This window comes from Accipiter gentilis, chromosome 5, assembly GCF_929443795.1.
Source record: "Accipiter gentilis chromosome 5, bAccGen1.1, whole genome shotgun sequence".
Taxonomy (NCBI): domain Eukaryota; kingdom Metazoa; phylum Chordata; class Aves; order Accipitriformes; family Accipitridae; genus Astur; species Astur gentilis.
In genome coordinates, this window is record NC_064884.1 from 46,579,074 (window position 1) to 46,602,961 (window position 23,888).

Here is a 23,888-nt window from a genome sequence, read left to right on the forward strand (position 1 = left end):
TTTACATACAGAGAGCCACATCCAGGATTATACGAGTCTTTTTTTTAATGCACGTGGCAGATTACAGAGCAAGCAAGAAACCCCACAGCACACGTTATCACCAGCCCGACTCTGAACTCTACATATGGCAGGAGAGTTTCTTCTCAGCAGAGTCACACCGGCAGCTACTGAGGGACCGGTGCGGTTCCTCCCATCCCCACGGAGCCACTTCAGCCAACTGACAAACATCACTCAGAGAAGCCGACGCTGGGCTGGATGCTCCATCGGAAAACACCTGCAGCCACTTAAAAAAAAAAAAAAGTCAATGACTGTGGATTTGACTTGCGTTGGCTGCAGAAACTCCTGGCCAGGCTGGCAGCTGGGGACAGAGCTTCATTTATTCGCAGACTGTCACATACAGCGGCACTGCCCATTGATGCTATTTTCAGGCACCGTGCCCCACATGCAGACACAGCAGCTTACACCAAACATCGCAGCTCCCTGTTCAGACACCCCAGATAATCACGGAGACGAAGACAATTTTTGCGCAGCACTGAGCAGCACGAGGCCAGCTCCTGCCTCACATTTTCACTGAAAACTGCTGCCATGCTCCACTCAGGGCAGGGGGTGCTGCCAGCTTGCATGGGACCCGCAGACACATCCAGCCCTCACAGGAGCCAGCAGCTCGAGCAGCAAGGTGGCACCAGAGCTGGTGCTGATCCCTTTCACACCAGTGAATTAACCTAGAAGCCCCTTAAAGACTCCAGGAGGGCAAAGCTGGGCCCTGGACCCCTTACCTTCATACAGAATAATCTCCTGTATTTAAGATGCACTTTCAAGATTTGCTCTGCAAATAAAAAGCAGCCCCATGTGCCAAGGAGAGCTGGGAGTTCAGATTCTGTGCAAGAAGTTGTTTTCCCACACGCACATCCAGCGTGATCAGCACTCACAGCCCTGCCGCTGCACTGTCAAGGGCAGGCACAGGCACGCTCCTGCTCTCCGGGATCTGCAGGGTTTGCTCTCCCGCAGAGGGGATCTCCAGCCCTACCCCGCCCTGATGCACAATTCACCAAAAGCTTCAGCAGTAACTTGCTGCTGCTTCAAGTTAATAGCAAAATATATTGATAAAAGCTGAGGAGAGAGTGGGCGATCTTCCAGATGAGGATGCTCCTTCTGTATCCAAGTTCACTCCTGCTCGGTGGGTTACACTGCAGGTGCGTGCCCGGTCAGCAGGACCACGCTCCACCCCAGGCTGCAGCCACCCCGAGACACAGCGCTCACTGCCCAAATCGCTAACAGAAAGCGCTTTTGTGAGCCTTCAGTAAAAGTCCTTTTCTTTAAAAGCCGAGTACCCCTTGTGGAGACAGCCAGAAAGCCTCGGCTCCATTTCCAACACAAACCTCTCCGTGCCTCAATCAAAGCAGGGACGTGAGCAGCCGCGGGCACCCTGCGGCCGAGCCGCGGGACACGCAGGGTACGCTGCACACCTCGACGCCCCGAGCAGCACGGTGGGGCCCACGGACACGGCCCCGCGGCCCACCTGCCCAGGTTGTGCCGCACAACCCGGTCGTTGACACCTTGGCAAACGCCGCCCGGGCCCAGGCGCTGCCGGCAGACCCAAGGCCACCGCACGCCCGTGGGCATCGCACGCCACGCACCCCAATGGCGCGGACACCTTGGCGGAGACGAGCCGGGGGGCACCGCCACCCGCCACGCACCCGAGCGCGTCCCGCTCGCCTGGGAAAGGCAGCCCCACGCAGGGAGAAGGGGCTGCAACCGGGGCTTCGGCAAAGTTCCTCTGAAGAAGTTTCCCTCCTGACCCGACGCCTCCCGAGGGGGAGGTCAGCGGGCCCGGGGGCTCTGCCGCCCCCCCCCCCCCCCCCCCGCCGCCGCCCCGGTGCACGGCGCTGCGCAGCCGGGCTGTCCGTTTCCAGGCGCCGCAGGCGAGAGAGCCGGGATGGAAGCGGGGACCGGAGCATCCCGGCCCGGGCGCGGCGGAGCATCCCCCCCGGGCCGGCGTCCATCCCCTCTCCCGGCTCCGCGGAGCCTCCCCAGCGCGTCCCCCCGCCTCCGACAACTTTGCCGCGGCCGCAACTCTCCCGGGCCCGCAGTCCGGCCGCCGAGGACCGGCGGTACCGGGGGAGCCCGGGCCGCCCCCGCCCGCCCGCCCGCCCGCCGTACCTGCCCAGCCGCCCGGCTCCGCCGCCGTTTGCAGCATCCTCCCGCCGGCTGCTCGCTCCCGGCTGGGCGAGCGCGCTCCCGGAGGAGCAGGAGGAGGAGGAAGAGAAGGAGGAGGAGGAGGAGGAGGAGGAGGAAGGGGGGGATGAAGGCAGCGCGCGCGCCGCCGCGGTCGTCCCCGTGTCCGTCCGTCCCCCCCCCTCCGGCGCCGTGCGCCCGTACCGGCTGGGAGGGGGGAACCGCAGCGGCGCATCCCGGTGCTGCATCCCGCAGCGGAGCCCGGGGGGGGGCCGCCGCGCACCCCCTGGCTCCGGGGCGCCCCGGGCTGGGACGGGGCTGCAGAGAGGCGGAGCGGGCAGCTGAGCGGGGGCTGGGGACCCCCGGGGACCCCCTGTCCGGCTGTGCCGCCACAGCCCCCTGGGCACCCCTGGGGGAGCGCGGTGGCTCCCCAGGCCCTTGCCAGGGGATTTGGGGGGGGGTCAGTAAGGTGCGTGGCTGGGCACGCGGAGGAGGGTGACCCAGCAGGGCTCTGGGGAGGGCACCCCGATTGCAGGGCGCAGAGATGCCCAGCGCCACGGAGCACGGAGGGGTCAGGTCTCGGTGCTGGTGGGACAAGGGTCCCCAGTTCCATAGCGCTGAGCGGCAGCAGCAGCCCAGATCTCCAGGAGCAATCGGAGAGGACAGGGGAGGTGGCACCGCTGGCCCTTGCGGGGGCTGCAGGGCTTTGCTGGTGGCAGACCCCCAGTCTGACCCAGAGTGCGGCTGCGGTTCCCGTGCGGGCAGCTAGCAGCATGGCAGGATAAGGCCTCGCACCCTGCCTGGACAGCCCCGGCAGTTGGAATGAGCTGGAGGAGCCCGGCTGCTCCAGGAGGGCGAAACTGAGCCAGGCGAGAGGGCACGGAGGGAGGGGGCCTGCGGGGAGAGGCTGTTTGCTGTTCAGTCATCATAGCTGGAGCGCAAGGCACCCGCCAGGCAAAGGCTCCTTTGCTGACATACAGCTGGCTGGTGCTAACATCAACATTTTTTTGAGCGCAAAAGCATGTGTTTTCCTATCGTTGCCATTGTTATTAATATTTTAGCAGCTCCCAGAACCTTTAAGCAGGGCCACACAGTGTTGACATAGAGGAGCAGATATAAAAAAGACCTGCTCCCTGCCCCAAGGAATATACTGTCTAGACAAGTTATATAATCACATTTTGCCCTCCTCCAGGACATTTTGCAGAGGATCTCAAAGCACTTTCACAAAAATGCTAATTAAGCTTTGCAGCCCAGCTGCGAGGGAATTGCTCTGCCTTCCCGGGCTCTCTGGCCAAGAGCACTCTCCTCCAGAGCAGACGCACTCAGGCGCTCTCATCTCCAGGAGCTCTCGCCCGCTCGCTGCTTTGCCTCCACTAAAAAGTGGAATTGATGCCAAGATGAAGTCCGATCAGCCCCATGAAGTTGCTGGCAGAGGGGTGGAGGCTGTGGGAAGCGAGGGCAGACCACATGCTGCTCTGAGCCCCTCTGAGACCACAGAGGACCACGGCTGCAGGAGGGCTCGAGGGCCCCCCAGCTACCAGGGAGGTGGAAATCGGGAGCAGAGAGATGGGGCTGTGAGCAGCTCTCCAGCAGCTATTTCTAGGTCTGTAGATCTTGGAACACAAGCGGATGGCCCGGCAGCGCTGGGTTACGCCTGTCCACACCAAAAGCCCCTTTCCTCGCTGCCACCACAGCCGGGGTCGGGTCCTGAGGAACAGCAGCGCGGCACCATCCAGCCTCAGCGTGGCCCTCAAACTACTTTGGCTTTAAGTATCCTTTCTCCAAAGCTTGGTGCATTTATTTGCCATGCCATCTGATTTTCACAATGTAGGGTGTTTTTTTTCTTCCTATAAATAATTACAGGCACTCTAATGGATCTCAAACCTTGCATTACCTTAGCTGTCAGGAGCTTGACAATTATGGTGTAGCCTTCCTCTCCAAGGAGCAGAGACAGGGCTGCAGCTCCTCCACAGACTTTTTCATTTACCTTAACCCTTGCAGCCTCATCCTGCTGCCACCACACCGTGAGGAAGGAGGACGTACTCCCCCCTTCCAGGCATGGGAACTGGGAAGCGGAGGGATGAGGCCTCTCGCCCAACCCACGTCTCCCAGCATTCCAGCACTGGGGAACACGGATGAGTCGCTCCCCCTCCACAGTAACTGCTGGCTTCCCCCTCCCGAAGGCAGCCGTTCACATCGCTCCCAGTCTAATGCAATATTCCTCTTGCTGTCTTTCCCATCTCCTGAAGTTTTCATGGTATATTTAGCAAGCTTGCATGCAGGGATTTTTTAAATTAAACTAAACTTTCATGCCCATTCTAGCCTGTCCCTATGAAGGGAACGAGCCTGTGACACTTTACTGTGTCAAAAAGATGAGTGAGAATGCTGGGCAGGAGGGAGGAGGGAGCTGTTCCCAGCCAGAGGGTTGGATCCGATCGGCTCACGCAGAGTGTCCTCAGCTGGACCCCCCAGGTCTGCACCTGCCAAGAGGAGCCCAGCTCTGCCAGGCGCTGGCTCCCCACAATGCAAATGGGCTTTGCTGATTAAATTCCTCATGAAAATGTTTTCACTAGTGCTAGCTTCATGATCTGTTCTTTATTTCCCATACAACCTTGCCCAGCACTGTCTGCTCCCATCCTCTTCACACATAGACCCAGCCTCAGCTGACTCAAAACAAACTCTAATAGACTGCAAGTAAACTTGTTTTCCCATCCAGAAACATGCGCAAAGACAGGACAAGGCAATCAATGTGATGTGCATCTCAGCAATGCTGGCTAATCATCCCAGAGACACCTCTTCTCTTATGTTTAGTTCAGCTTCTCCCTGAGATACTGTTTGTGCCAAGGCCAACGGAGACTCGTTGCCCTTAAACCTTTTAGTTTGTTGCAGATATTTCTGAAAATGAAGACAAATCTCTAAACAAAGAGAAGGTCGTCTCCAGCTGCACCACACCAAAATGCTGTGGGACAGATTAGCAGAAGGAACAGCATATCCAAATCCTCCATCTCGCTGCAGTTGCCCACAAAGTTTCTCCCACCCCCGTGCTCATTTCTTTACAGCAGCTTTTTGCATTCAAAAGAGAAGAAATGAGCCTACAAGAGAACGGGCACTCCTCAGGGCTGAAGCTTCACCTTTCCTCCTGTTTGTAGAGTTCATCAACTCTACGTTCAGTAAATAAGAAGTTTTACAATTAACCCGACGTCTACCTCCTCACAGCAGTGAGGGAGCTGCATTGCTGGCCACCGGCAGCTCCAAGCATCTTGCCACACAGGGAGGTGCTGGTGCTGCCCGGGTATGCCACGGCGGCACCTCGCCGGTGAGCTGGGTGCCGGGTGGGGCTGACGGAGGAGCCGAAGGCTGTCCCGGACACGATGCCATCAAGACATTTCCAGTCCCAAACGTGGAGCCACAGGAACATGAGCCCTGCCCATGTCCTGCCTGGAAAGCCACAGGCTCCTGTGCATCATCAGGGTCCCAGATCACCAGTAGGTAGGAAAAGGGATGACGAGGAGGAGCCCGCCTCGGAAAACCACAGTCTAGACCCTCAGCTGCGCCTGCCTCGAGGCACCGCTGCAAGCACCTGTGACAGACCAGGAGGGACAGCAAGCAAGAGTCTTTGAAAGCAATTTTAAGCAACTGATTATTGCAAAGCCCTTCCCTGCGCCGGCCGGCTCTGCAAAGAGCAGCCCCAAGCACAAAGCCCGAGCCACCAGCACTGAGCCATCCCGGGCTGCTGGCCCCTGCCCGCGCAGAGCCTGTCTGCAAACACCAGGGCGCCGAGCCGGTGCCGCTACCGGCTGCTGCTGCCAACGCAACAACTCACGCGTGATTCACGAGCGACAGATCCCCCTGAAACGGCTGCACAGGGTCTGCTGTGTCCCGTGGAGACGCGAGTCCGCAGCTAAGGTGCCGCCAAAGTGCCCCCCAAGAGACCCCAGGCAGGGTCGAGAGCCCCCCAGCCCCAGCCTGCTCTGGGCAAGCTGCCACTGAGGGCCTGGAGGTTTCTCCAAGGGGAGGAAGACCCCCCTGCAGCACCTGCCGGGGTCCCACCGGCGCCGGCTGGCTGCGGTGCCGCATCTCCGGGCGCAGCTGAGAGCTGTTTGTCCCCATCCCCAGCATCGCTGCCTCCCAGGCAGCTGGGCACCTGGGACAGGCAGAGCCTCTCCCTGCCCGGGCTTCTGGGCACCGAGGCCCACGGGAGATGGGTGGGCAGAGGAGGGTTTGTGCTGCAGGAACCGAGCCCGGGGTCCCGCAGCCTGGGAAGGTCGGCACAGGGCGGCTCAGTCCCAGCGTCGCTTTCCAGGAAGCCTCACTGGCTCCTCGGCCACTGCGCTGAGCCATGCCAAGCTGCTCCGGCAGCTGCCGTGGCCGTTCAGCAGCTGTTAAGCCTATAATTGCTCATTGAGTCTTTTTTTTTTTTTGTGAAAGCAGCACTGTCAGGGAATTAAAATCGTTTCAAAAGCCCATAAAGATTTCATAAATGTTTCAGATCCAGATCAATGGGGATCTCCCGGCATCTTTACAGCCAGGAGAAGGGGCAGGCAATGGGGAGACAGGCAACAGAATGTCTCAACAGCCATAACCGATTAAAGAAATGACACTGACAGGCAGCTCTGGCCTGCAGGAAGTCATCCTTGCCTTTGTGCCAAGACTACAGTGACTCTGCCCGCCCCTGTGGCATGGGGCAGGATTGGTCCTGGTGAATAACCTGGGTGCGAGGGCCCATCTTTGGTGGGGTCCGGGTTATTTGCCTTAAATTCCCATGGCACGCTGCTGACACAGGTGGTGGGATGCCAGGATGCAGGCATGGCAGCACCACCAGACTCCAGGAGAAGTCAACACAGGGCAACCGCAGCCACACCAGCCCTGAGCAATAGCCGCATCTTGGCTCTCATGCCTGTGCTGCACCCGTTAGCTGAATTAGCAGATTATCTGGCTCTGGCCAGATGCGGAGATCAGACCCAGCAGTCAGCACAGACAGGGAGGGCACCAGCCCAGCAAACACCCGCATTTGGATTCAGAGGAGCCCACGGTGTCCTCAGGGGTGAAGGTTTGCACTCTGTAAGTTAAGAGTTGTTGTAAAAATGGGATAAGCTTTTCCATTTATACAGCCCTTTCCACACGAGCACTTTGCAAATAGCTCCTTAATTAAATCTCAGCATTCTTCTGCCTGCCTTGAGCCTACAAAAGCTTGAGACAAAGCGTGTGCTAGCAAAACCTTTGGAAACCAAAAGGCAACAAGAGGAGTGCAGTATCCGTCATGGGAACACTGGGGAGTTGGAGTCCATCCCTCAAGTCCCGGGAAGCTTGTTTATGAATTTTGAATCATCAGCAGCTGATGCTCCACAGCTCTGCTGATCCCACACCGGGCGCGCAGGGTCCGTCCCTGCGGGGAACCCGGCCGACCAGGCGCTGCAGCCACGCTCGGCGCAGGGGCCCTGGTCCCACAGCGTGGTCCAGAGGCTGCCCCATGGCAGGGATGCTCCAGCCCCGTGGCAGGACAGACCCGTCGGCCGTGCATGCGGTCCGGCGCCCACCCTCGTCACCCTGCGGTAGCTGGGAGGAGCCGGGGCTGTTGAGTGACTTCAAGAACAAGCAACAGGGGCAATCGAGCTCCAGCGGGGATGTTGTGGGCGACGCTCAGTGTTTACAGGTTACCGAGGCACCGCGTGCTCCCACCGGCGGCCCCCGCTCCATCCTGGACACCCACTATTTTTAGCACAAGCATGGAGCTGCCTTTGATCGACTTTCTATTAAGTTTGTAAAATACCGGGGCCAGACGAGCGCATCGCACAGCCTCCACAGCACAGCTCCACCATAACGTGCCTTGCAAGGAACAGCTCGAGGACGCCGGCTGCCGCTGGTGGGCCCACACCATGGGGAGGAACCCGCCATCTGGGGGGGGTCAGGGACCCACCCGCCTCTGGAGATTAAACACGCATGGGGCAGCCGTACCCCCGCACCCCTGGCAGAGCCAGGCTGTGCGAACAGCCTGGTTTGCACCCCAGGATCTGCGCATCACCGGGACACCGGCACCCTGCGCCCACAGGTGCCGCAGGCACAACGAGCCCCACTTTCTAACCGGGACGCAGAAGCGAGAGCACAAACAGGTCAGAGCCAGCGCTGCCAGGGGTTCAGCATGAGACAGGCTTTCTGCTGAGCTGAGCACCCGTTTGGGCACCCATGGGTGCCAGAAACCCCTCACCGGGGGCTAACAGAGGGACACCCGGCACCGGTTCCTGGAAACTGCCCCCACACCCCCCCCGGTGCCTGCAGCCCCAGCTGCCCCCGTTACTGCTCACCCTCGCAGCCCCGCGCCGGGCATCGCTTCCTCAGCCGTGGCATCAGCTCCCAGGAAGGCCGCCCGAGTGGAAGAGGCACCAATAACTCATCATTAGTGGAGAGACTTCTATTATTTTATGGCAGTTGTTCTTTCCTTCCCGTTGTAACTTTTAATTAAAATCTACAAAAGGAAGATAACTAGTCCCTCTGCATAATTGCGGGGCGTAAATTTTATTGTATAGAGAAGTGGTTTTAATTTTTAATAGACTTATTTTTAAGGAAGAGCAACACTTTGAAGGGAGCTGTGAGCCCTGGTAACATATCAAAGGCGAGAAGAGGAACAAAGATGGGTTTATTACATGTTCCCTATAAAACTGTTATTTTAGGGGAGTTTTGTGCTTCCTCCTAATGAGAGATGAATTGCACCAGCTTCGTTTGCTGTAGGAGGAAAATTAAAATGAAACTGATAAGAGGCCCAGCCTCTAGCTTCTGACTTACCTCCCAATTATAAATGAAAGCTCACAGGCATTCCAGAGATGGGACTTGATGTCTACATTAATTATAAATAAATTATCTACACTTAATGTTTAAATGAAATTCCAGATAAAGCTTTATATTTAGAAAAGCATTGCATCACTGCATAAATATTTATGCGAGGAGTCTGGATGAACTGCGGCTGCTTCAGTGTGATGTCGGAACAGAGCTGGAGCAGGGAGCCCCAGCCGGGCGCTCGGGGGGAGCGGAGCCGAGCCCACGGGTGCCAGGAGGGGCATGGGACAGTTGGGTCTCAAACCCAAACCACCACCGGCGTTTGGAAAGGGGAGGTAACGGGACACATCGGGGCCGTCTCAACCTGGCATCGGCCATGTGCAGAGCAGCAGAAGCGTCCACTTCAGGTGGCCAGGGCAGCCAGCGACAGCGGCTTTCCCCCCCTCCCCGTCTTTCTCCATCTCCCCTGAGAGCCAGTGGCCACATGCCAGCGGGACCACTGAGGCCCCTGGTGCCGGAGCCAGGGGAGCGAGGGCGATACCAGCCCCCGCGGCATGGAGCAGGGGCAGGGGCTGGGGCCCTGGGTGGTACCTGGGGTCACAGTGACAGGGAACCGGCACCGTAAGCCCAGTGATCCCAGCCCGGGTGGGGGCTTTGTGCTGGCAGCACGGGCAGCCCCCGCAGGTCTCCCGCCGGTTGACGGACCACGGCAGCTTTCACAGGGGATGGCGGGACAGGCTGGGCAGGAGCAGGCGCTTGGGAAGAAGTCTGGGTCCGTGCTGGGGGGACGGCTGCTCCCCCGGCCCCTCGCTGCCGCTGGAGACACACACCTACCTGCCAGTTCCGAAAGGTTTCTCCTGCCTCGGGGCTCAGGAAACATCACCAAGTCCAGCTCCATCCCAGCAACAGAAATAGCCATTTCCCCGCAGAACAAACCTAGTTCTCCTTTCCTTCCCAGCATCCCTGCCCCCAGGCAGCCCCAGAAGCCACCAACCTCCCTGCAGCCACCCCGCTCACCTTTAAAACCTCGGCCCCGGGGTGGGGGAGGCTGAACGGCCCCACCTGGGTGCGGGGGCTCAGCTGCCCTGCCTGCCCAGCTGCCTGCACTGCAGGGGAGCTGCCAGGACCCCCGTCCCAGGAGGTAAACCGACGCACAGAGAAAAGCTGTGATTTGCTCAACACCTTCTAGTATTAACCCTGACCACTTTAGCAACGTGGACAATATGTTTTACAACAGAAAACAAATGCTATTTTCCATCATGCCCTTTCCCTGCCACCCCAGACCAACCCCCTGGCTGCCCCTGCCTGCACCCTGAGCCCTCAGTCCTGACAGCGAGATGCCATTTCAGAGCTTTTTGGTTCCCCAGCAGTGAGAAGGGAACGTCATCCATGCCACAGCATTTTTCACAGCTTCGCCTCAGCTGCTGCAGAAAGTTTTATGGCTCACACAGGTTTGCCGTTTGGCTCAGGCTTAAAGGGAGACATTTTTTTATGCTTTAATGCGGCCAGGGTGGAAGAAGAGAAATTTGACAGGCCTATGGCTCCAAGCTGTGTAGAAAAACAGTAAAAGAGAATAAATAAAAGAAGATTGAAATTGTTCAGCCCGCAGTCACTTGTGCAGCAGTTCAGCCAAGGTCTGGGTGGGATCCAGCATCCTGAGCAGCCACTGCTACGGTGAGACATCATCCCTGGAGACACAGGGACCAGCCCGCGCCAGCAGCTGCGTGCTCCCAGCCCAGTGCCCCCCAAAGCACGTGCCAGCCCCCACCAGTGTCTGTGCCAGCCCCCACCGCAGCCCAGGTTGCTGGCATGTTTTATTAACACACCTTCCTGCTTGCTGATGCCGCTGTTTGCTCCTGCAACAGCCCCAGAGCAAGGCAGGGGAGCGGGGCCACAGCTGATGCCAGGCGACACTTGAAAATAAATAAACACCATGCCAGGGTATGAGCCCTCCTGCCTTGCTGCACAGCTCTGCCCTTGAGACTGCAGGATTTTGTCTCCCATCCCTGCCATGCTGGAGGGGCCAGGGGCTGAGCACGGTGGGGCTCCTTTGGTCTCCTGGGAAAGATCCTCTCCTCCCCGCAATCCCCTGCAGCCGAGCTCTGCCGAGCCTCAACTGGTATGTCGGCATGGCACTGGGCTGAGCTCTCGGCAGGCTCTCGGGCAGCCTGGAAAAAATCTGTGCTAATCCCCTGACTCCAACGACCACGTTCGTCCCTCCTGCCAAATGCTGCCACAGATGCTGGTCCCGGCCCCGCTGCATCCCCCGGGCCGTTCCCCGGCTGTGCTGCTTCACCCAGGATTACCTGAAGCACAGCAAGTAACGGCGCCCAACTGCCTCGTCCCTTCGGGAGCGGCTGTCGTGCCAACCGGCTGCTGCACAGGCAGGACGCATGTGGGACAGCCGAGCATGGAGACCGCACAGAGCATCCCGGCCAGGGCAGAGCATCCCGGCCAGGGCAGACCGTGCACGTGTGACCCATCGGTGAGGGTTGGCGCAATCGGCCCAGGAGTTGCAGGAGGGTCACCTTCGGTATGGCAGCGCTGCACAGTCCTCGTTCTGCAACGGGAGCGGTATCTCATTTCTTCCTCAATTAGCTCCTGATTATCAGTGTCCCAGGGCCCCTTTCCAGTCTCTGTTTAATGCACCATTAATAATTCATTTCTCAGATAGCAAGAACGCAGCGCGAGGTTAGGGCTTTGTGACTAATAAGTACCAGAGCAACCCTCATCTCCAAGGGACAAATGAAGGGAACAAAAATAAAGCGAAAGAATCAAAGATAATATGTTTTGTGGCCTTTAATTAAACACTGGATAAAGGGTTTGATTACTCAGGTGAAGAAAACACAGGTACACTCCTCCCTGGCAGCTGCAGGCTGCTGGGCTCCCACGCCTCGCCGGCACTGGCATTGTCCCACCACCTTCCCTGGCGGCGGAGAGGGAAACTGAGGCACCGTGAGGCAAAACTCAGGTGGTCACCAAGCCAAAGCAGGGGCTGGCCTGTGCCACCCCACTCCCAGGGCTGGAGGTTCAGGTTCAAGCTGGATCTCTCCTCAAGCTGGAAAATCCCAGGCAGCCAGATTTGCTCAGTGCCCGGCCCTAACTGTTGGTCCCCGGGGCAGAGAGAGAAACCAGAAATCCTGACCTTTTCCTGGAAAACCCTGGACATTTCCTCAGAAGCCCCAAAAGCCCCAGCACCTCCACGGGGGCTTTGGGGATGGGTGGGAGGCACAGCCCAACCTGACCAAGGGGCTGCAACGTCCCACTGCACAGCCCAAGACTCTGCACTGCACCAGGGAGGATAAACAACATTGAAGAACTTCCACGAATACGCATGTGGTCCCACACGGGGTGGGAAGGAAAAGCAGCTTCTTGCTCTCTCCCACCGCTGCTGCCCCGCTGTGCCCTGGTTTAGGTAGTAGCAGAGAAACTGTGGGAGGGAAACAAATTACCGAACAAAAACCCATCCATCAAAGTAACCATGGCCGCAGGAGAAGCATCTGGGCAGTGCGTGAGGCAAGGAGGTGTGATGGACCCGGAGCACCACCCAGGCCGATGGTGACAGCGTGGCCCACAGCCCTTGGGTGCAAAAACTCCTGCTTCTTCATACAGGAACCCACAACTGCAGCCAGCAGCACCACGGTGGGACAGGAGACCAGGTGTTCCCAGTCCGCTGCTCCAGATGGGAGGGAAGAGCTCTTGCCAGGTTGAATGCCGAGGGGTTGGGGTCTGGAATGGGTGGGATGAGCAGCGCTCCTGTCGCAGCCATTCCCAACACCTGGCTGGGCAGCAGCGGTTGGGGATGTTTCTGCAGTGGGTTGGGACAATGGGCACGTCAGGACAAGGTATTCCCGGCTGCCTGCCGAGGGGCAGGGAGAGGGGCAGAGCCAGCACCGGCCACGGAGCGTGGCGAGGAGCCGCACGGCGTGTTGGCAGCTGCACATTAAGTGTGACGGGTTTCTGACAGATCCAATTATAAAGCCAGGTCTCAGCAGAATCGCAGCCCTGAGATTTAGTGCATGAAATTTTGTTTTGGAATTTTCCGATATTGCAGCTTGTGCTGTGGGTCCCTGCAGGCTCTGGGCTGTGCCAGCACCCATCGAGCCATCGCTGGGTCTCACCCCCACTGTGCTGCATCCCCTTCCTTCCCCTCATCCTGCCGATGCACAGCCCAAATGCAGAGAGTCACCTAAAAATTGGCAGGAATGAGAGGCAACCCCCCAGGCAGCGCTGAAGAAGGGGGGTACCTGCAGCCTCCTTGCTCTTCTGCCCAACGGAGACGTGCCCTGGCCTCGGCCCCGGGTGCTGCGTGCCGGGAACACCCCTGCCCCTGCGCAGCCCCAGGGACAGCCCGCTGGGATCACGCACGGGCTATGGGCTGTAAATCACTCGGGCTTCCAGTAGCTGAGGATCTGCCCAGTCTTTTGCCGCACAGCCCTAGGACAGTATTTTTAGCCCAGCTTCCTAGAAAAGCGAGGTGGGCACGTGCAGGGCAGCATCTGCCTGGGCATTGGTGCCTGCCCGGGACCTTTCAGCCAATTTCAATCAATTGGCCGGTCTTAGGCCGAGGAGGTACCCACGAGGTTCCCTAAAAGCAGCGAGCCTGGGGAGGCAGGAGAGGTGGGCGAGCCTTCCCTCCAGTGAGGGGACGAGGCAGTTTGGCCCCAGGGCTGTGGCACGGGGGAGGCAGCTGCAGGGAGAGGAGCCACGTTTCACCTGCACTACCGCTGGGGAGCAACCTATGGGTTCACCGGGTCCCGTCTCAAGTAGGGGAGAAGCAGGCAGCCCATCGCTGGAGGAGAAGGACACACATGGCAAATCCACCTCAGGAATAACTCCCACCAGCATCTCTCTCTTCCTGGGCAGGAGGCTCCGCACCAGCTCACACCTGGAACCCCAGACACCAGAGGGGGAGATCTCTGAGAGGTTTCTTTGCCTTCTGATGAGGAAGCAAACGACTGTGTTCCCCCTCGTCACAGCCCTGTGCTAGCCCACCCACTGCTGCTGGGTGACCCCTTTCCCCAGGGCAACACTTCTGCAGGCATTGCCGTGCCAAGCCCCCCTCTGCCAGCCCACGGCGCAGCCACAGCCTCGTCTCAGCGAGCGGTCCCATCCTCCTTGGCTGACCAGAGACTTGGCCATCCTGGAAATGCTTCTCAGATGAAAGTTGCTGAGTAAACTCCAGGGACCGAGGAGATTTGGGCCAAAGAGGATGTGTGGATGCGAGGCTGGCTGCTCCCCCGCAGCGCTTTGGTCCGAAAAGAAGTCGAGTCTCTGTGCCAAGCACGGGGCTGGCTGCTCTGCCCCTGCCCCAACAAGAGCTGCACGAGTTCTTTATCAAACACACGCCCTGGATTAGAGGGTTTATTTTACTTTTTATATAGTGGCTGAGAGGGCAGTGCTGTGCCCCAGTGCTGATAGTGGATCCTGCGATCGTAGGTGGGGAGGAAGCTTGGGATAAAAGCTGGCAATTCTGCAGCACCACAGCTGTTGGATCAGAGCTGCGTCACTGTCCCCTGGCTCTGGAACGTGGGAGCTGTTGGGAAGACAGATTTGCTTTCACACCTGCAAGGCTGTTCCATCCTCTGCTGTCCACAGCTGAGCCCAGGCTGGCAGGAGCAGCAGGGATGAAGGTGCTGGGGCGGCTCGGGCGCTGCCGGGGGGCTGGGACCCTCCCCACTTCCAGCCCTGGCTTTTGTGCTCTCCTCAGGGGCATGTGATGAACAGCTTGGTTACACGAGTACCACCCAGGACACCTCCCCGAGCCCCCCGGGACGAGCAGCTCCTGGTCTTGGCATGCCCGTCACAGTCCTGGTGGGGACCCTTGTGCAGCAGAGGCAGCGGTGCCCCCGCAGTGCCCTGGGCACGTGCCTCTCTGTGCCACCGGCACGGCTGGCATCACCCGGCCACATGCCAGGGAGCTTTTTTAGCCTAAGCAGAATAAAACCGCAGTGATTATATTTCCTGCCTCCCTGCTCAGGGCGGGAGGGAAATTGTTTGATGCTAATCCCCTTGTTTAATCCACCAGCAACCTGACATGCTAACAGTCGAGATTAACTCCCGGCGGGGAATCGTTAGACATGCAGCCGTTGGTCGTGGGGACGGCGGAGCAGAGCAAGACGAGGACGTCCCCGTGCATTTTGTGGGCTCCCATGCACTCCTGGCAGCGGAGGAGAGGGGAGGTATGAGCAACATGGAGAGAGGGCTTTTGGTTTTCAGGATCGAGTTCCTCCGCGATGAGCAGTTTTCACCAGGCTGGCATTTCCCCTGGTACAGAAAGGGAGGCTCCAGCTGTCCCGAGAAAGGTCACCTCGGGGGCTGACGTGCTCCCGGGCTCTGGCAGAGATACTGTGTGACAGTGAGTTTTTTCAGATGTGACCAGGAAGCAAAATTCAGTCCCCAATCTGCCTTGCTCACAATGCCACCGGACTCATCCTGCTCCCCAAGCCCACATCCTCATGGGGCCAGAGCCATAAGGGCAGGACAGAGCCACCCCCCAGGTCACAACCCCCGGCCCCAGGAACCTGCGGTTCAGCCAGGGCATCGCTTTGAGAAAGGCGCCCAGGGACCCTGCTCCAGCCGCTCTGCGCCCTCCTTGCTGCAGACCTGCACCTGATTTTGTTTCAATTTGTCTGACTTTATCTTCAAGCCCTCAGTTCTTATTATTCCCCTCTCAGCTAAGTTAAAGAGCCCTTTAATACCTGGCAGTTTTCTCCCTGGGAAGGTACTTGCACACTGTAATCAAGTCACATCTCAGGCTACTTTTCGATAAGCTAAACAGATTGAGCTCTAAGTCACTGCTTAACATCCAGCCTCAGGAAAGGGCCAATCTGAGGCGCTGCCAAGCAGAGCGGAGCCGGAGTTTTTTCAGCTGGTGCATTGAAAGGTGAATTGTTGCTTTCTGATGCACTGATGATAAATGAAATGGGCTGTATAAATTGTAGCATTGGCCTCGCTCTGGGCTGTGAGCACACATGGCTGCCGGAGGCACAAGAGGTGCTGGGAAAGGAGAACTCGGGTGCTCCTGGGGCTGTGCCCATCCCCACGCCAAACCCTGGCCTGGCAGCCTGTGGGAAGCTCACCTGCAAAAGAGCAGGTGGAAAACACCTTTGCTGCACTTTTGCCAGCAAAACTTGCGGCAGCAGCTGTTTGCTGCGGGGCTAATGGTGCCTGTCTCCACTTACAGGCAGGGAGTTATGATGGCCGGGAACATAAGTGCTTTGGGGAGCTGAGATAAGCAAAGATGCTCCGAGCCACAGGCTTAAATCCAGAGGTTATTGACAGGGGCTGTGTCAGGGCGCAAGAACTAGTCCAGCAGCCCTCTCTAATGCCCGGGTATTGACAGGGCAATTGGAGCAATGAAGTGAGGCTTCAGGCTGGTTTAATCACAGGACAAGCCCACCCAGTGCTGCTTGAAGGGCCAGGTACCTCTGTCACTCTCTGTGGGGGCACGGCCATGCTGTGCTGCAGGGGGCGGGGTGGCACAGGGCAGGGTGCACCCCCCTCGGGGGACCCTGGCCCTGGGCTGTGCGAGGAGGGGGAGAACAGAGGGTCCCCCCGACCAGGGGTCTGACCATCCCGCCCGGCAGAAGGACAAGTGGTGCAAAGCAAGGACACTGTGCTGGTGTGTGGGGAGAGCCTGTCGGGAGCGGGCTGGGGCTGGGGACACGCTCGGGCAGCCCCACAACACGCAGACCTGGTCAGACACGGACTTCCAGCCTCCCTGAGTCCCTGTGGCTCCGAAGCCACTTTATCAGCACACTCCAGACCTGATCAATGCGGGAGTGATCCGAATGGCTGATCAGAGGGGAGCAGCCACTGCCTCTGCCCCAGGCTGAGGGATGCAGCAACAGCACACTCGGGGGGGGAGGCTGCCGGGGACAGCCAGGGCAGATTAACGGGGCTTGAAGGGATGTGTATCCCCGCACCCTCACGCAGGCTGGCCCGGCCCCAGGCAGCCTGGAGACTCAGCCACACAAGGCCGGCTCTGAAGGATGCCGGCTCTGAAGGACGTCGGCTCTGAAGGACGCCGGACAAGGTCGCAGCACGGATCGCTGCAGCTTGGCTGCTCCCTGCCACGAGGCCCAAGGTGACCAAGCCCCTGGGAAGGAGAAGCCAGATGAGGCTGGCATTAAAGCAGAGGTGCATAGGGAGGAACAAGCAGAGGCTGGATGCAGACCCACTTGCAAAACCCACAGAGTCCCACAGAGCAATGCTGTCCTGGCCCTGTATCCCATGGGGTCAGGTGAACCCCTTCAAATATGGGCAAGTTCGGATCAATGTTGCAGAAAATCTGGTTTTGGGCACCAAAGTGGACAACAAGATCCATCTAGGCTGGTGGGAGGTGGTACCACCCAGTGCACCCATCAGGTTAACTCGCAGCCTGGATTCTCCAAGCACAAACCGGGGCAATTTGAGCTTAGCAAAAGGATCTGGGGTCCCTGCAGGAGGGATTCTGCCTGGGGAGAGGTAGGAGAGGCCATCCCGGCCCACAGAGAGCTACAAATAACTCAAACGGCCTCATTACCCAGTTTCTGATGAACAGGACTTCGGTTTCATGTTTCCCCCGGGGCTAACTCCACCTGAAACTGGGCTATGCCTCATTACGGCAGAAGCCGCTGCCTTCAAAGTCAGGCAGGAGCAGCACGCTGGCTCCGAACGCGCGGGAGAGAACCGCCGGCAGCGGCCCCGCTGGTCGCAGCGCCCGGTACCGCGCTCCCGGGGGGGGGGGCTGTCCCGGGGCGGGGGGGCGGGTTTTGGATGGAGCTCACGCTCAGGCACCCGGGTGCCCCTGCCCGCCCCTGCCTGCGCCTGCAGCCACCGGTGCCCGGGGGAAAAGCCGCCCCTCGCCCTCCGCGGGAGCTCCTTGTGCCCGGCAGGACCGGGCTGGGAGCTCGGACAGACCGCGGCTCCCAGCGCTACCGCATCCCCCTGCCGCCCCCGTGTCCCCCCACACACACGCTCCGGGTGCCCCGGAGCGCCCCGTAACCCGCCGAGCAACCGCGCTGCTTACCGGAGCGGCGGGTCACCGGGCCGGCACCGGCACGCGTGGCCGGATCCCGCGGGGAAGGGCCACGCACGGAGCGGCGGGTACGAGCGCCGCAGACTCCCTGCCACCGGCCGGGCACAGGCTGAGCATCCTCCCGCCGGCGGGCGGCACCCCCCGGGCGTCCCCTGGCTCCCCGGGCATCGCCCTCATCCCACGGCCGGGCCGGGCCGGGGCTTCCCTCTAGCGACCGTCGGCGGGAGAGCACGCCGGGGGCGGCCGCGGGATCCGGGGCTGCAGCATCCCGGCCGGGCCGCGGGGACCCCGAGCGCCCGGCACCGACCCCCCCCCCGCCGCCGCCCCGAGGCCGGCCCGGCTCCTACCGCAAGCCCCGCGGCTCCCTCAGCCCCCCCGGCTGGGAAGCAAGGGGCCCGGCCAGCCCGGCTTCCCCGGGGCGACCCCAGCTGAGCCCGCGGGGACACCCGGGGCTGCCGGGGCACACAGCCCCTTCCCCGAGCGCCCGGGCACCGGGGCCGGGTGACTCCAGACGCCCCGGTTCAGCCCCAGCAGCCTTTTCAATTCTGCCAGAAGGTCAAATCCACCCGCAGCTCCGGCTGCGTTCCTGCAGGGCTGAGCTGCCGCTGAGACTCGTTCTGGGCCACGGGAAGGTTTGGTCACAGGTGGGTGGGGGGGTGGGTGGGTCGCTCGGGCCAGTGGCTGCGGGAGGGGTATGACTGGGGCAGCCCCACGCATGCAGCTCCAGGCACTCGCAGGTGCCTCCCTGGGGACCCCTGCCCTGCTGGCGCGGTGGGATCTGGCTCTCCAGCAGGGGATGGGGTGGTCTGGCTCTGGTGCGAGGGCTGTCCCGCATCGAACATGCCTGCACGCAGTGAGCTCTCGCGATGAATGAAACTGCCAACGCTTCCCTCATTCCCGGCGCACACACACGTTTTTAACGGAGGACCATCAAATTCGCAAAGCAGACCGGAGGCTGCCAGATAAACGCTGGGCCGTGTCCTGGGCCCACGTGAAATGGCTGGTTCTTCTGGCAGGGCTGCGGTGACAGCCCTCCGAGTCCCACAGTGCTGGGGGGCAGGAGGGGAAGGCAGTGGCACAGGGAGCAGCTGCCAGCGGGCAGGCAAGCGTTCATGTATTTTCCCATCCCAGTGTCTCGTCCTTTCTGCATGGGTGCAGCAAAGCCTCCTCCTGCAGTTGCAGGCTCTAGCAAGGGATGTGCTGCGGTGACTCAGTCCAGCAAGGAAAAGAGGAGCAAGCTGTGGCTCTCTGCACAGGCCTGGAGGTAGGGTCCCATGCCAAGGGCAACGGGAAGGGTCCCACTGCTCCAGGAGATGGCCTGGGAATAGTCCTCTTCTGAGCAGAGCCCATGCTAGAAGGACTGGCCATGGGTGCTGGAGCAGTACTCCAGGTAGTCAAACTCCTTGACAGGGAACGTCACGGCACTCCATTTCTTGTATCTCCTCTTCTCAGCCGGTGTCTCCACCACAAAGTTTTTGATGCAGAGGATGGGCAGCTTCACCTGTCGGTAGATCATCTCCATTCCCCAGTCCTGTGTGGGCAGGGAGGGGACAGTCATGCAGACCGCAGAGCAGCATCCCCAGGCTCCAGGGCCACACACACCTGGGACGGAGGCAGCTCCTTGCTCCCGGGGTACGTCCCGCTTGGAGACAGCTGCACGTGTCCATGTCCCACATGCGCAGCGCGCACATCATATGGGCATGTACTGAAGGGAGATACAGCTCCATTCCTCAGCCGGGAGCTGGGGCACAAGGCACGGTCCCTCCAACTCTGACTGGGCTGCAGTCACGGGGGGATTGCCGCGTGTCCCACTCACCTGGCTGCACTCGCTGCACATGATGCGGCAGCCGGGCTCCCAGTCCTTGAAAGTCCGCTGGAACTGTATTTTCCCGGAAACTCTGTAGTACACCCTGCAAGGAAGGGGCCAAAAGACACTCTAAGGACAATGGTCCAGGGGACAGAAACAGGGCAGCACATGTGCTCCCATAGTCACACAGTCCCACAAAGCCCCTGCAACCTCCCCGGACTGGTGTCCCCAAGAAAGAGCTGGCAGCAGGCTGCTGCCACCCCTGCCCATCCTGGGTGGAGAGTGCAGCAGCTTATGCACGTGACGCCTGACAGCTGGGCTCTACCTGAAGTTGGGGTTGATGTTAACGTGGTGCATGCCCTCCACAGTGCGGATGTCGCTGCCACGGCACGCCGCCACGTTGCAGTTGACGCAGTAGAAGTACACATCGTCCGGGTCGTGCAGCTGCCGCCTCTCGCTGATCCTGGCCTCCTTCATTAGCCAGCTGGCAACAGCAACTTCCTGCAGGTCCCTGATCTGCAGAAGGCAGTGGGAGGCAGGACAGGGGGGAGGACAGGAGGCAGCACAGGGCTACGGGCACAGACAGATAGCAGGCATGGCAAGACACATGGCTGGAGAGAGATGTGCTGTCCTAGAGAGCGCAAGCTGCACGGCAGGACGGGCAGGGCAGGATGGGCAGGACGGGATGGGCATGCACTGCCCTGGGCACCTGATGCCTCCCCTACACAGGAGCCGGTGTTGCCCCAAAGGGAGAGCGGGTAGCCAAAACCAGGGCACGGGCAGAACCTGCCTGGCCCTCCTGGTGCTCAGGGCAGGGCCCAGTGCTCACCTTGAGGCTGTAGTCCTGCTCAGGCATGGCCTGCACCGCTCTGATCGCCCTCTCCATGAGCTCCACGAGGTTCTCATTGAGCAGCTCACGAGAGACCTCTCTGCTGTTGGCTTTGGCAAGGACGGAGTAGACGCTGTTTTCGGCACGGGCACGGCCCCGGGCCTGCAGCGGAAGGGCCAAATGCTACGGTCAGCAGAGGAGGGCCATGGCCGGCCCCTCCTGCCCCCCCACACCACCCCGCGAGGATGGATCCACCCTCCACACCCCACTGCGCCTCGCCAAGGAGATGCACTGCCAGGGGCTGGGCTCATCCCCAGGGAGCTGCCAGCGGGCGTGGGATGTGAGAGCCCCCCACGTCCCACACCTGTGGCTTTGGGGCGTTCCGGCAGGCTGCCCCCCCCATGGAGCCGGGAAGAGCATCTGGAGGGAGCCCAGGCAGCTACCTGCACCATGGCGATCTCGTTGGTCATCAGCCCATAACGGACCACAATGTTGCACTCGGGGATATCCAGGCCCTCCTCAGCCACGCTGGTGGAGAAGAGCAGGTTGAGGGCTCCCTCGCGGAACAGCTTGATCACGTCCTGCTGCTCATTCTGAGGGAAGAGGGGGTGATGCTTCAGCAGCTGCATAGGGCTCAGAGCCCCTGGCAGCACCTGCAGCATCCACAAAGTGCATAGGGAGGGATAGGTCCAGCTCCTTCCCACCCTCCGCTCACCTGCGTCATGTGCTTGGTCTGGTTGCTGTAGCCGGCACCGGTGAGGACGGCGGCCCTGATGTGCTGGCCGCAGAGCGTGGCCGTGTCCTGCAGCCAGCTGAGCAGGCTGTGGGCACTCTGCCGGGTCTTGGTGAAGACGATGCCACGAGCGGTGCCTGGGGGCTGGAAGTGCTCCTGCAGGATCTCCTCCAGTTTGCCCAGCCTGGGGTTCTCGTAGCGCCGGTCCCTGGCAAGCGCCTGCAAGCTCATCCTGTTTTCTGCGCAGGCAAACAGGGCGTCAAGGGGGACTCCCTGCCCCCCAAATGCTGCCAGCACTAACCCCCGCTCCTGGTCTCTCCGTTACCCTCAAACGTGGTGGTGAGGAACCGTTCGGTGGGGTCCTTTGCGTCCCTCTCAGCAGTGTAGAACTGCTGGAGGCACTGGAAGGCGTCGATCATCCGCACCGTGTCATTGATCAGCAATGCGTCATTGTACTTGCGCAGGTGCAGTGCGCACACCCGCGTCTTGCGACAAAACGTCTCTGCCGCTGGCAAAGGACAGAGCATGCCACGGTCACGGCCTGGCACCGCGGCTGCCGGCTCTGCCTCGCCGCACCCACACCACCGCCTCCTCACCTCTCTTCTCCAGCTCCATAATGCGCTGCTCGTAAATCTGCGTGCCGAAGTCCTGTGGCAGGCCAGGCATCTCCATGTACTGCTGGATCTGCTCCATCATCTTCTTCAGCTGCTCGCCAAAGGGGTCCTGGGAGCAGAGAGGGGCTCAGGACCTGAGGAATCAGGTACATTGCTCCAGACAGCCTCGAAGGTGCAGCCCAGAGCGCCTGGCCTGGGATTAGGGGATGTTTGCACGGCAGGACCCAGACGGTTGCGGGATCCCCCTGCACCAAGGCTCTGGATCAACCGGGTCCTCGTGCTGGCCTGAGCTAAGCGGGTGGAGGGACACAGCCCGCCGGCTCAGCAGGGCTCAGGGGTCTGGTCTTCCACCCAGCGAGCAGCCCTGTGGCTTCAGCCAGCTACCCCTCACCTGAGCTCTCTCCTGGCACAGGTCGTACTGCTTCCTGGGCTGGGGGACGTGGCTCTGCAGGTGCTGCACCTCCTCCTGCGCCGACATGATTTTCTCGGTGTCCAGGTTGGCACAGATCTGAGGGCGAGACCCCGCTTCTAGCCCTAAGCCTAGCAGCCCCGATGAGTTCGGGGATGTCTGCCCCAGGCCGCCCAGCTGCCCAGCACCTGCACACCAGGTTATCAATGCCCACACCAAGGGACAACCCGCTACACCCCAGGGGAAGCCGTGCCCGGGGCCATTGCACCGTCTCGGCACAGGACAGGGGGCACAGGACCCACCTGCAGGATGTGCTCTACGGCTCCCTCGAAGGAGGTTGCCCCCCCGGTGCCGGGGGACGCCGTCAGGCCCAGGACCTGCGGCAGGCCCTGCTGCCCGCTGAGCTTGCGCTGGAGGTAATTCAGCATGATTTTGTTGTAGACGCCCTCCTTGTGTGTGTGGTGGCACTCGTCTATCACCAGCAGCGAGAAATCTGCGTCGGGCGAGAGAGGGGAGCAGGGTGAGCCGTGGCGGAGGTTTGGCCGGGGCAGTCGCACCCCAGCCCGGCCGCGGGGACAGCAGCGTGTCCCGCACCCACCCGTCAGCTCCACGTGCATGTCTTCCTCCCCGCTGACCAGCGCGTTCTGCAGGATCTGGGCCGTGCAGATGACGACATCGCTCTGCTTCACCACGCAGGCGAAGAAGGACTTGTGGTGGCTGTCCCCGCTGATGGCCGTCACCTTGAAGGCGTCCTGCAGCACGTGGAACTCCTTCTTGGCGTGCTGGTCCACCAGATGCACCTGCGCCCGCGAGACCCCGCTCAGCTCCGGCCCCGGGGACCACCGCCCGCGAGCCCGCGGCCGGCGGGCGCTGGCGCCCCGTTACCCCCGGGGCAGGGGACGGGGGCTCGGGGGGGCACCTTGTTGACCAGGACGGCCACCCTGCCGCCCCGCCGGCTCTCCAGGTGCCGCCGGCAGACGTGGACGGCCGCGCGGGTCTTGCCGGCGCCCGTGGGCAGCCAGATGATGCTGTTGCGGCCGCGCAGGGCCGGGGCCACCGCCTCCCGCTGGTACCCCCGCAGCTCCATCCCGCCGGTGCCGGTGCCGGTGCCGGCCAGGAAACGAAACTCGGGGCGGCGCGTCCTGCCGGAGCCCCAGCGAGGGGGGGCTCCGCCGGCCGCGCTGCCGGGACCGGGCGGGTGGCGGGACCGTGCTGAGCCGGGCCGGGGCGAACCGAGCGGGGCTGAGCCGGGCCGAGCCGCGCTGCCCGCGCCCCCGCCGCTCCCCGCCCGGCCTCGGCGCCCGCCCGGCCCGCAGCGGCCCGAGAGCCCCCCCGGGAGCCCCGGTCACGAACAGAAACCGAAACCGGGCGGAGCCGCCACAGCCGCGGCCGCCCCGGTGCAGCCCCGCCCCGCACCCCAACCGGCCCCCGCTCCCTGGCCAGTCCGGGCCCCTAGGGCAGCAGCCTGCACCCCAGTTCAGCCCAGTGCACCCCAGCCCGGCCCAGGGGCCCTCTGCATCCTCCCCAC

The 23,888-nt window shown here is 61.1% G+C and overlaps 2 protein-coding genes across 5 annotated transcripts in view; both read right to left on the bottom strand.

Moving 5' to 3' along the window:
- The window catches only part of ZNF385C (zinc finger protein 385C), a 98,841-nt gene extending 80,606 nt beyond the window's left edge, over positions 1 to 18,235 (bottom strand). The window contains 2 exon segments of the mRNA XM_049800717.1: positions 17,960 to 18,202; positions 18,205 to 18,235. Coding sequence (XP_049656674.1) covers positions 17,960 to 18,202; positions 18,205 to 18,235 — 274 coding nt within the window.
- Positions 18,236 to 18,759: 524 nt separating this feature from the next.
- DHX58 (DExH-box helicase 58) lies at positions 18,760 to 23,596 on the bottom strand. Of its 4 annotated transcripts, none has more exons than XM_049800713.1 (12): positions 23,280 to 23,596; positions 22,959 to 23,160; positions 22,663 to 22,853; positions 22,343 to 22,417; positions 21,934 to 22,060; positions 21,663 to 21,845; positions 21,320 to 21,576; positions 21,048 to 21,197; positions 20,605 to 20,766; positions 20,101 to 20,345; positions 19,785 to 19,878; positions 18,760 to 19,499 (listed from the first exon to the last, which is right to left on the bottom strand). In XM_049800713.1, the coding sequence occupies exons 1-12, from the start codon at positions 23,445 to 23,447 to the stop codon at positions 19,320 to 19,322; spliced, it is 2,034 nt and encodes a 677-aa protein (XP_049656670.1). In that variant the 5' UTR covers positions 23,448 to 23,596; the 3' UTR covers positions 18,760 to 19,319. The 4 variants fall into 4 exon arrangements, with proteins under 4 accessions (XP_049656670.1, XP_049656668.1, XP_049656671.1 ...); XM_049800711.1 differs by having other exon boundaries at positions 18,761 to 19,499; positions 22,343 to 22,459; XM_049800714.1 differs by having other exon boundaries at positions 18,762 to 19,499; positions 20,101 to 20,291; positions 22,343 to 22,459; positions 23,280 to 23,595.
- Between the last annotated feature and the right edge of the window lie 292 nt (positions 23,597 to 23,888).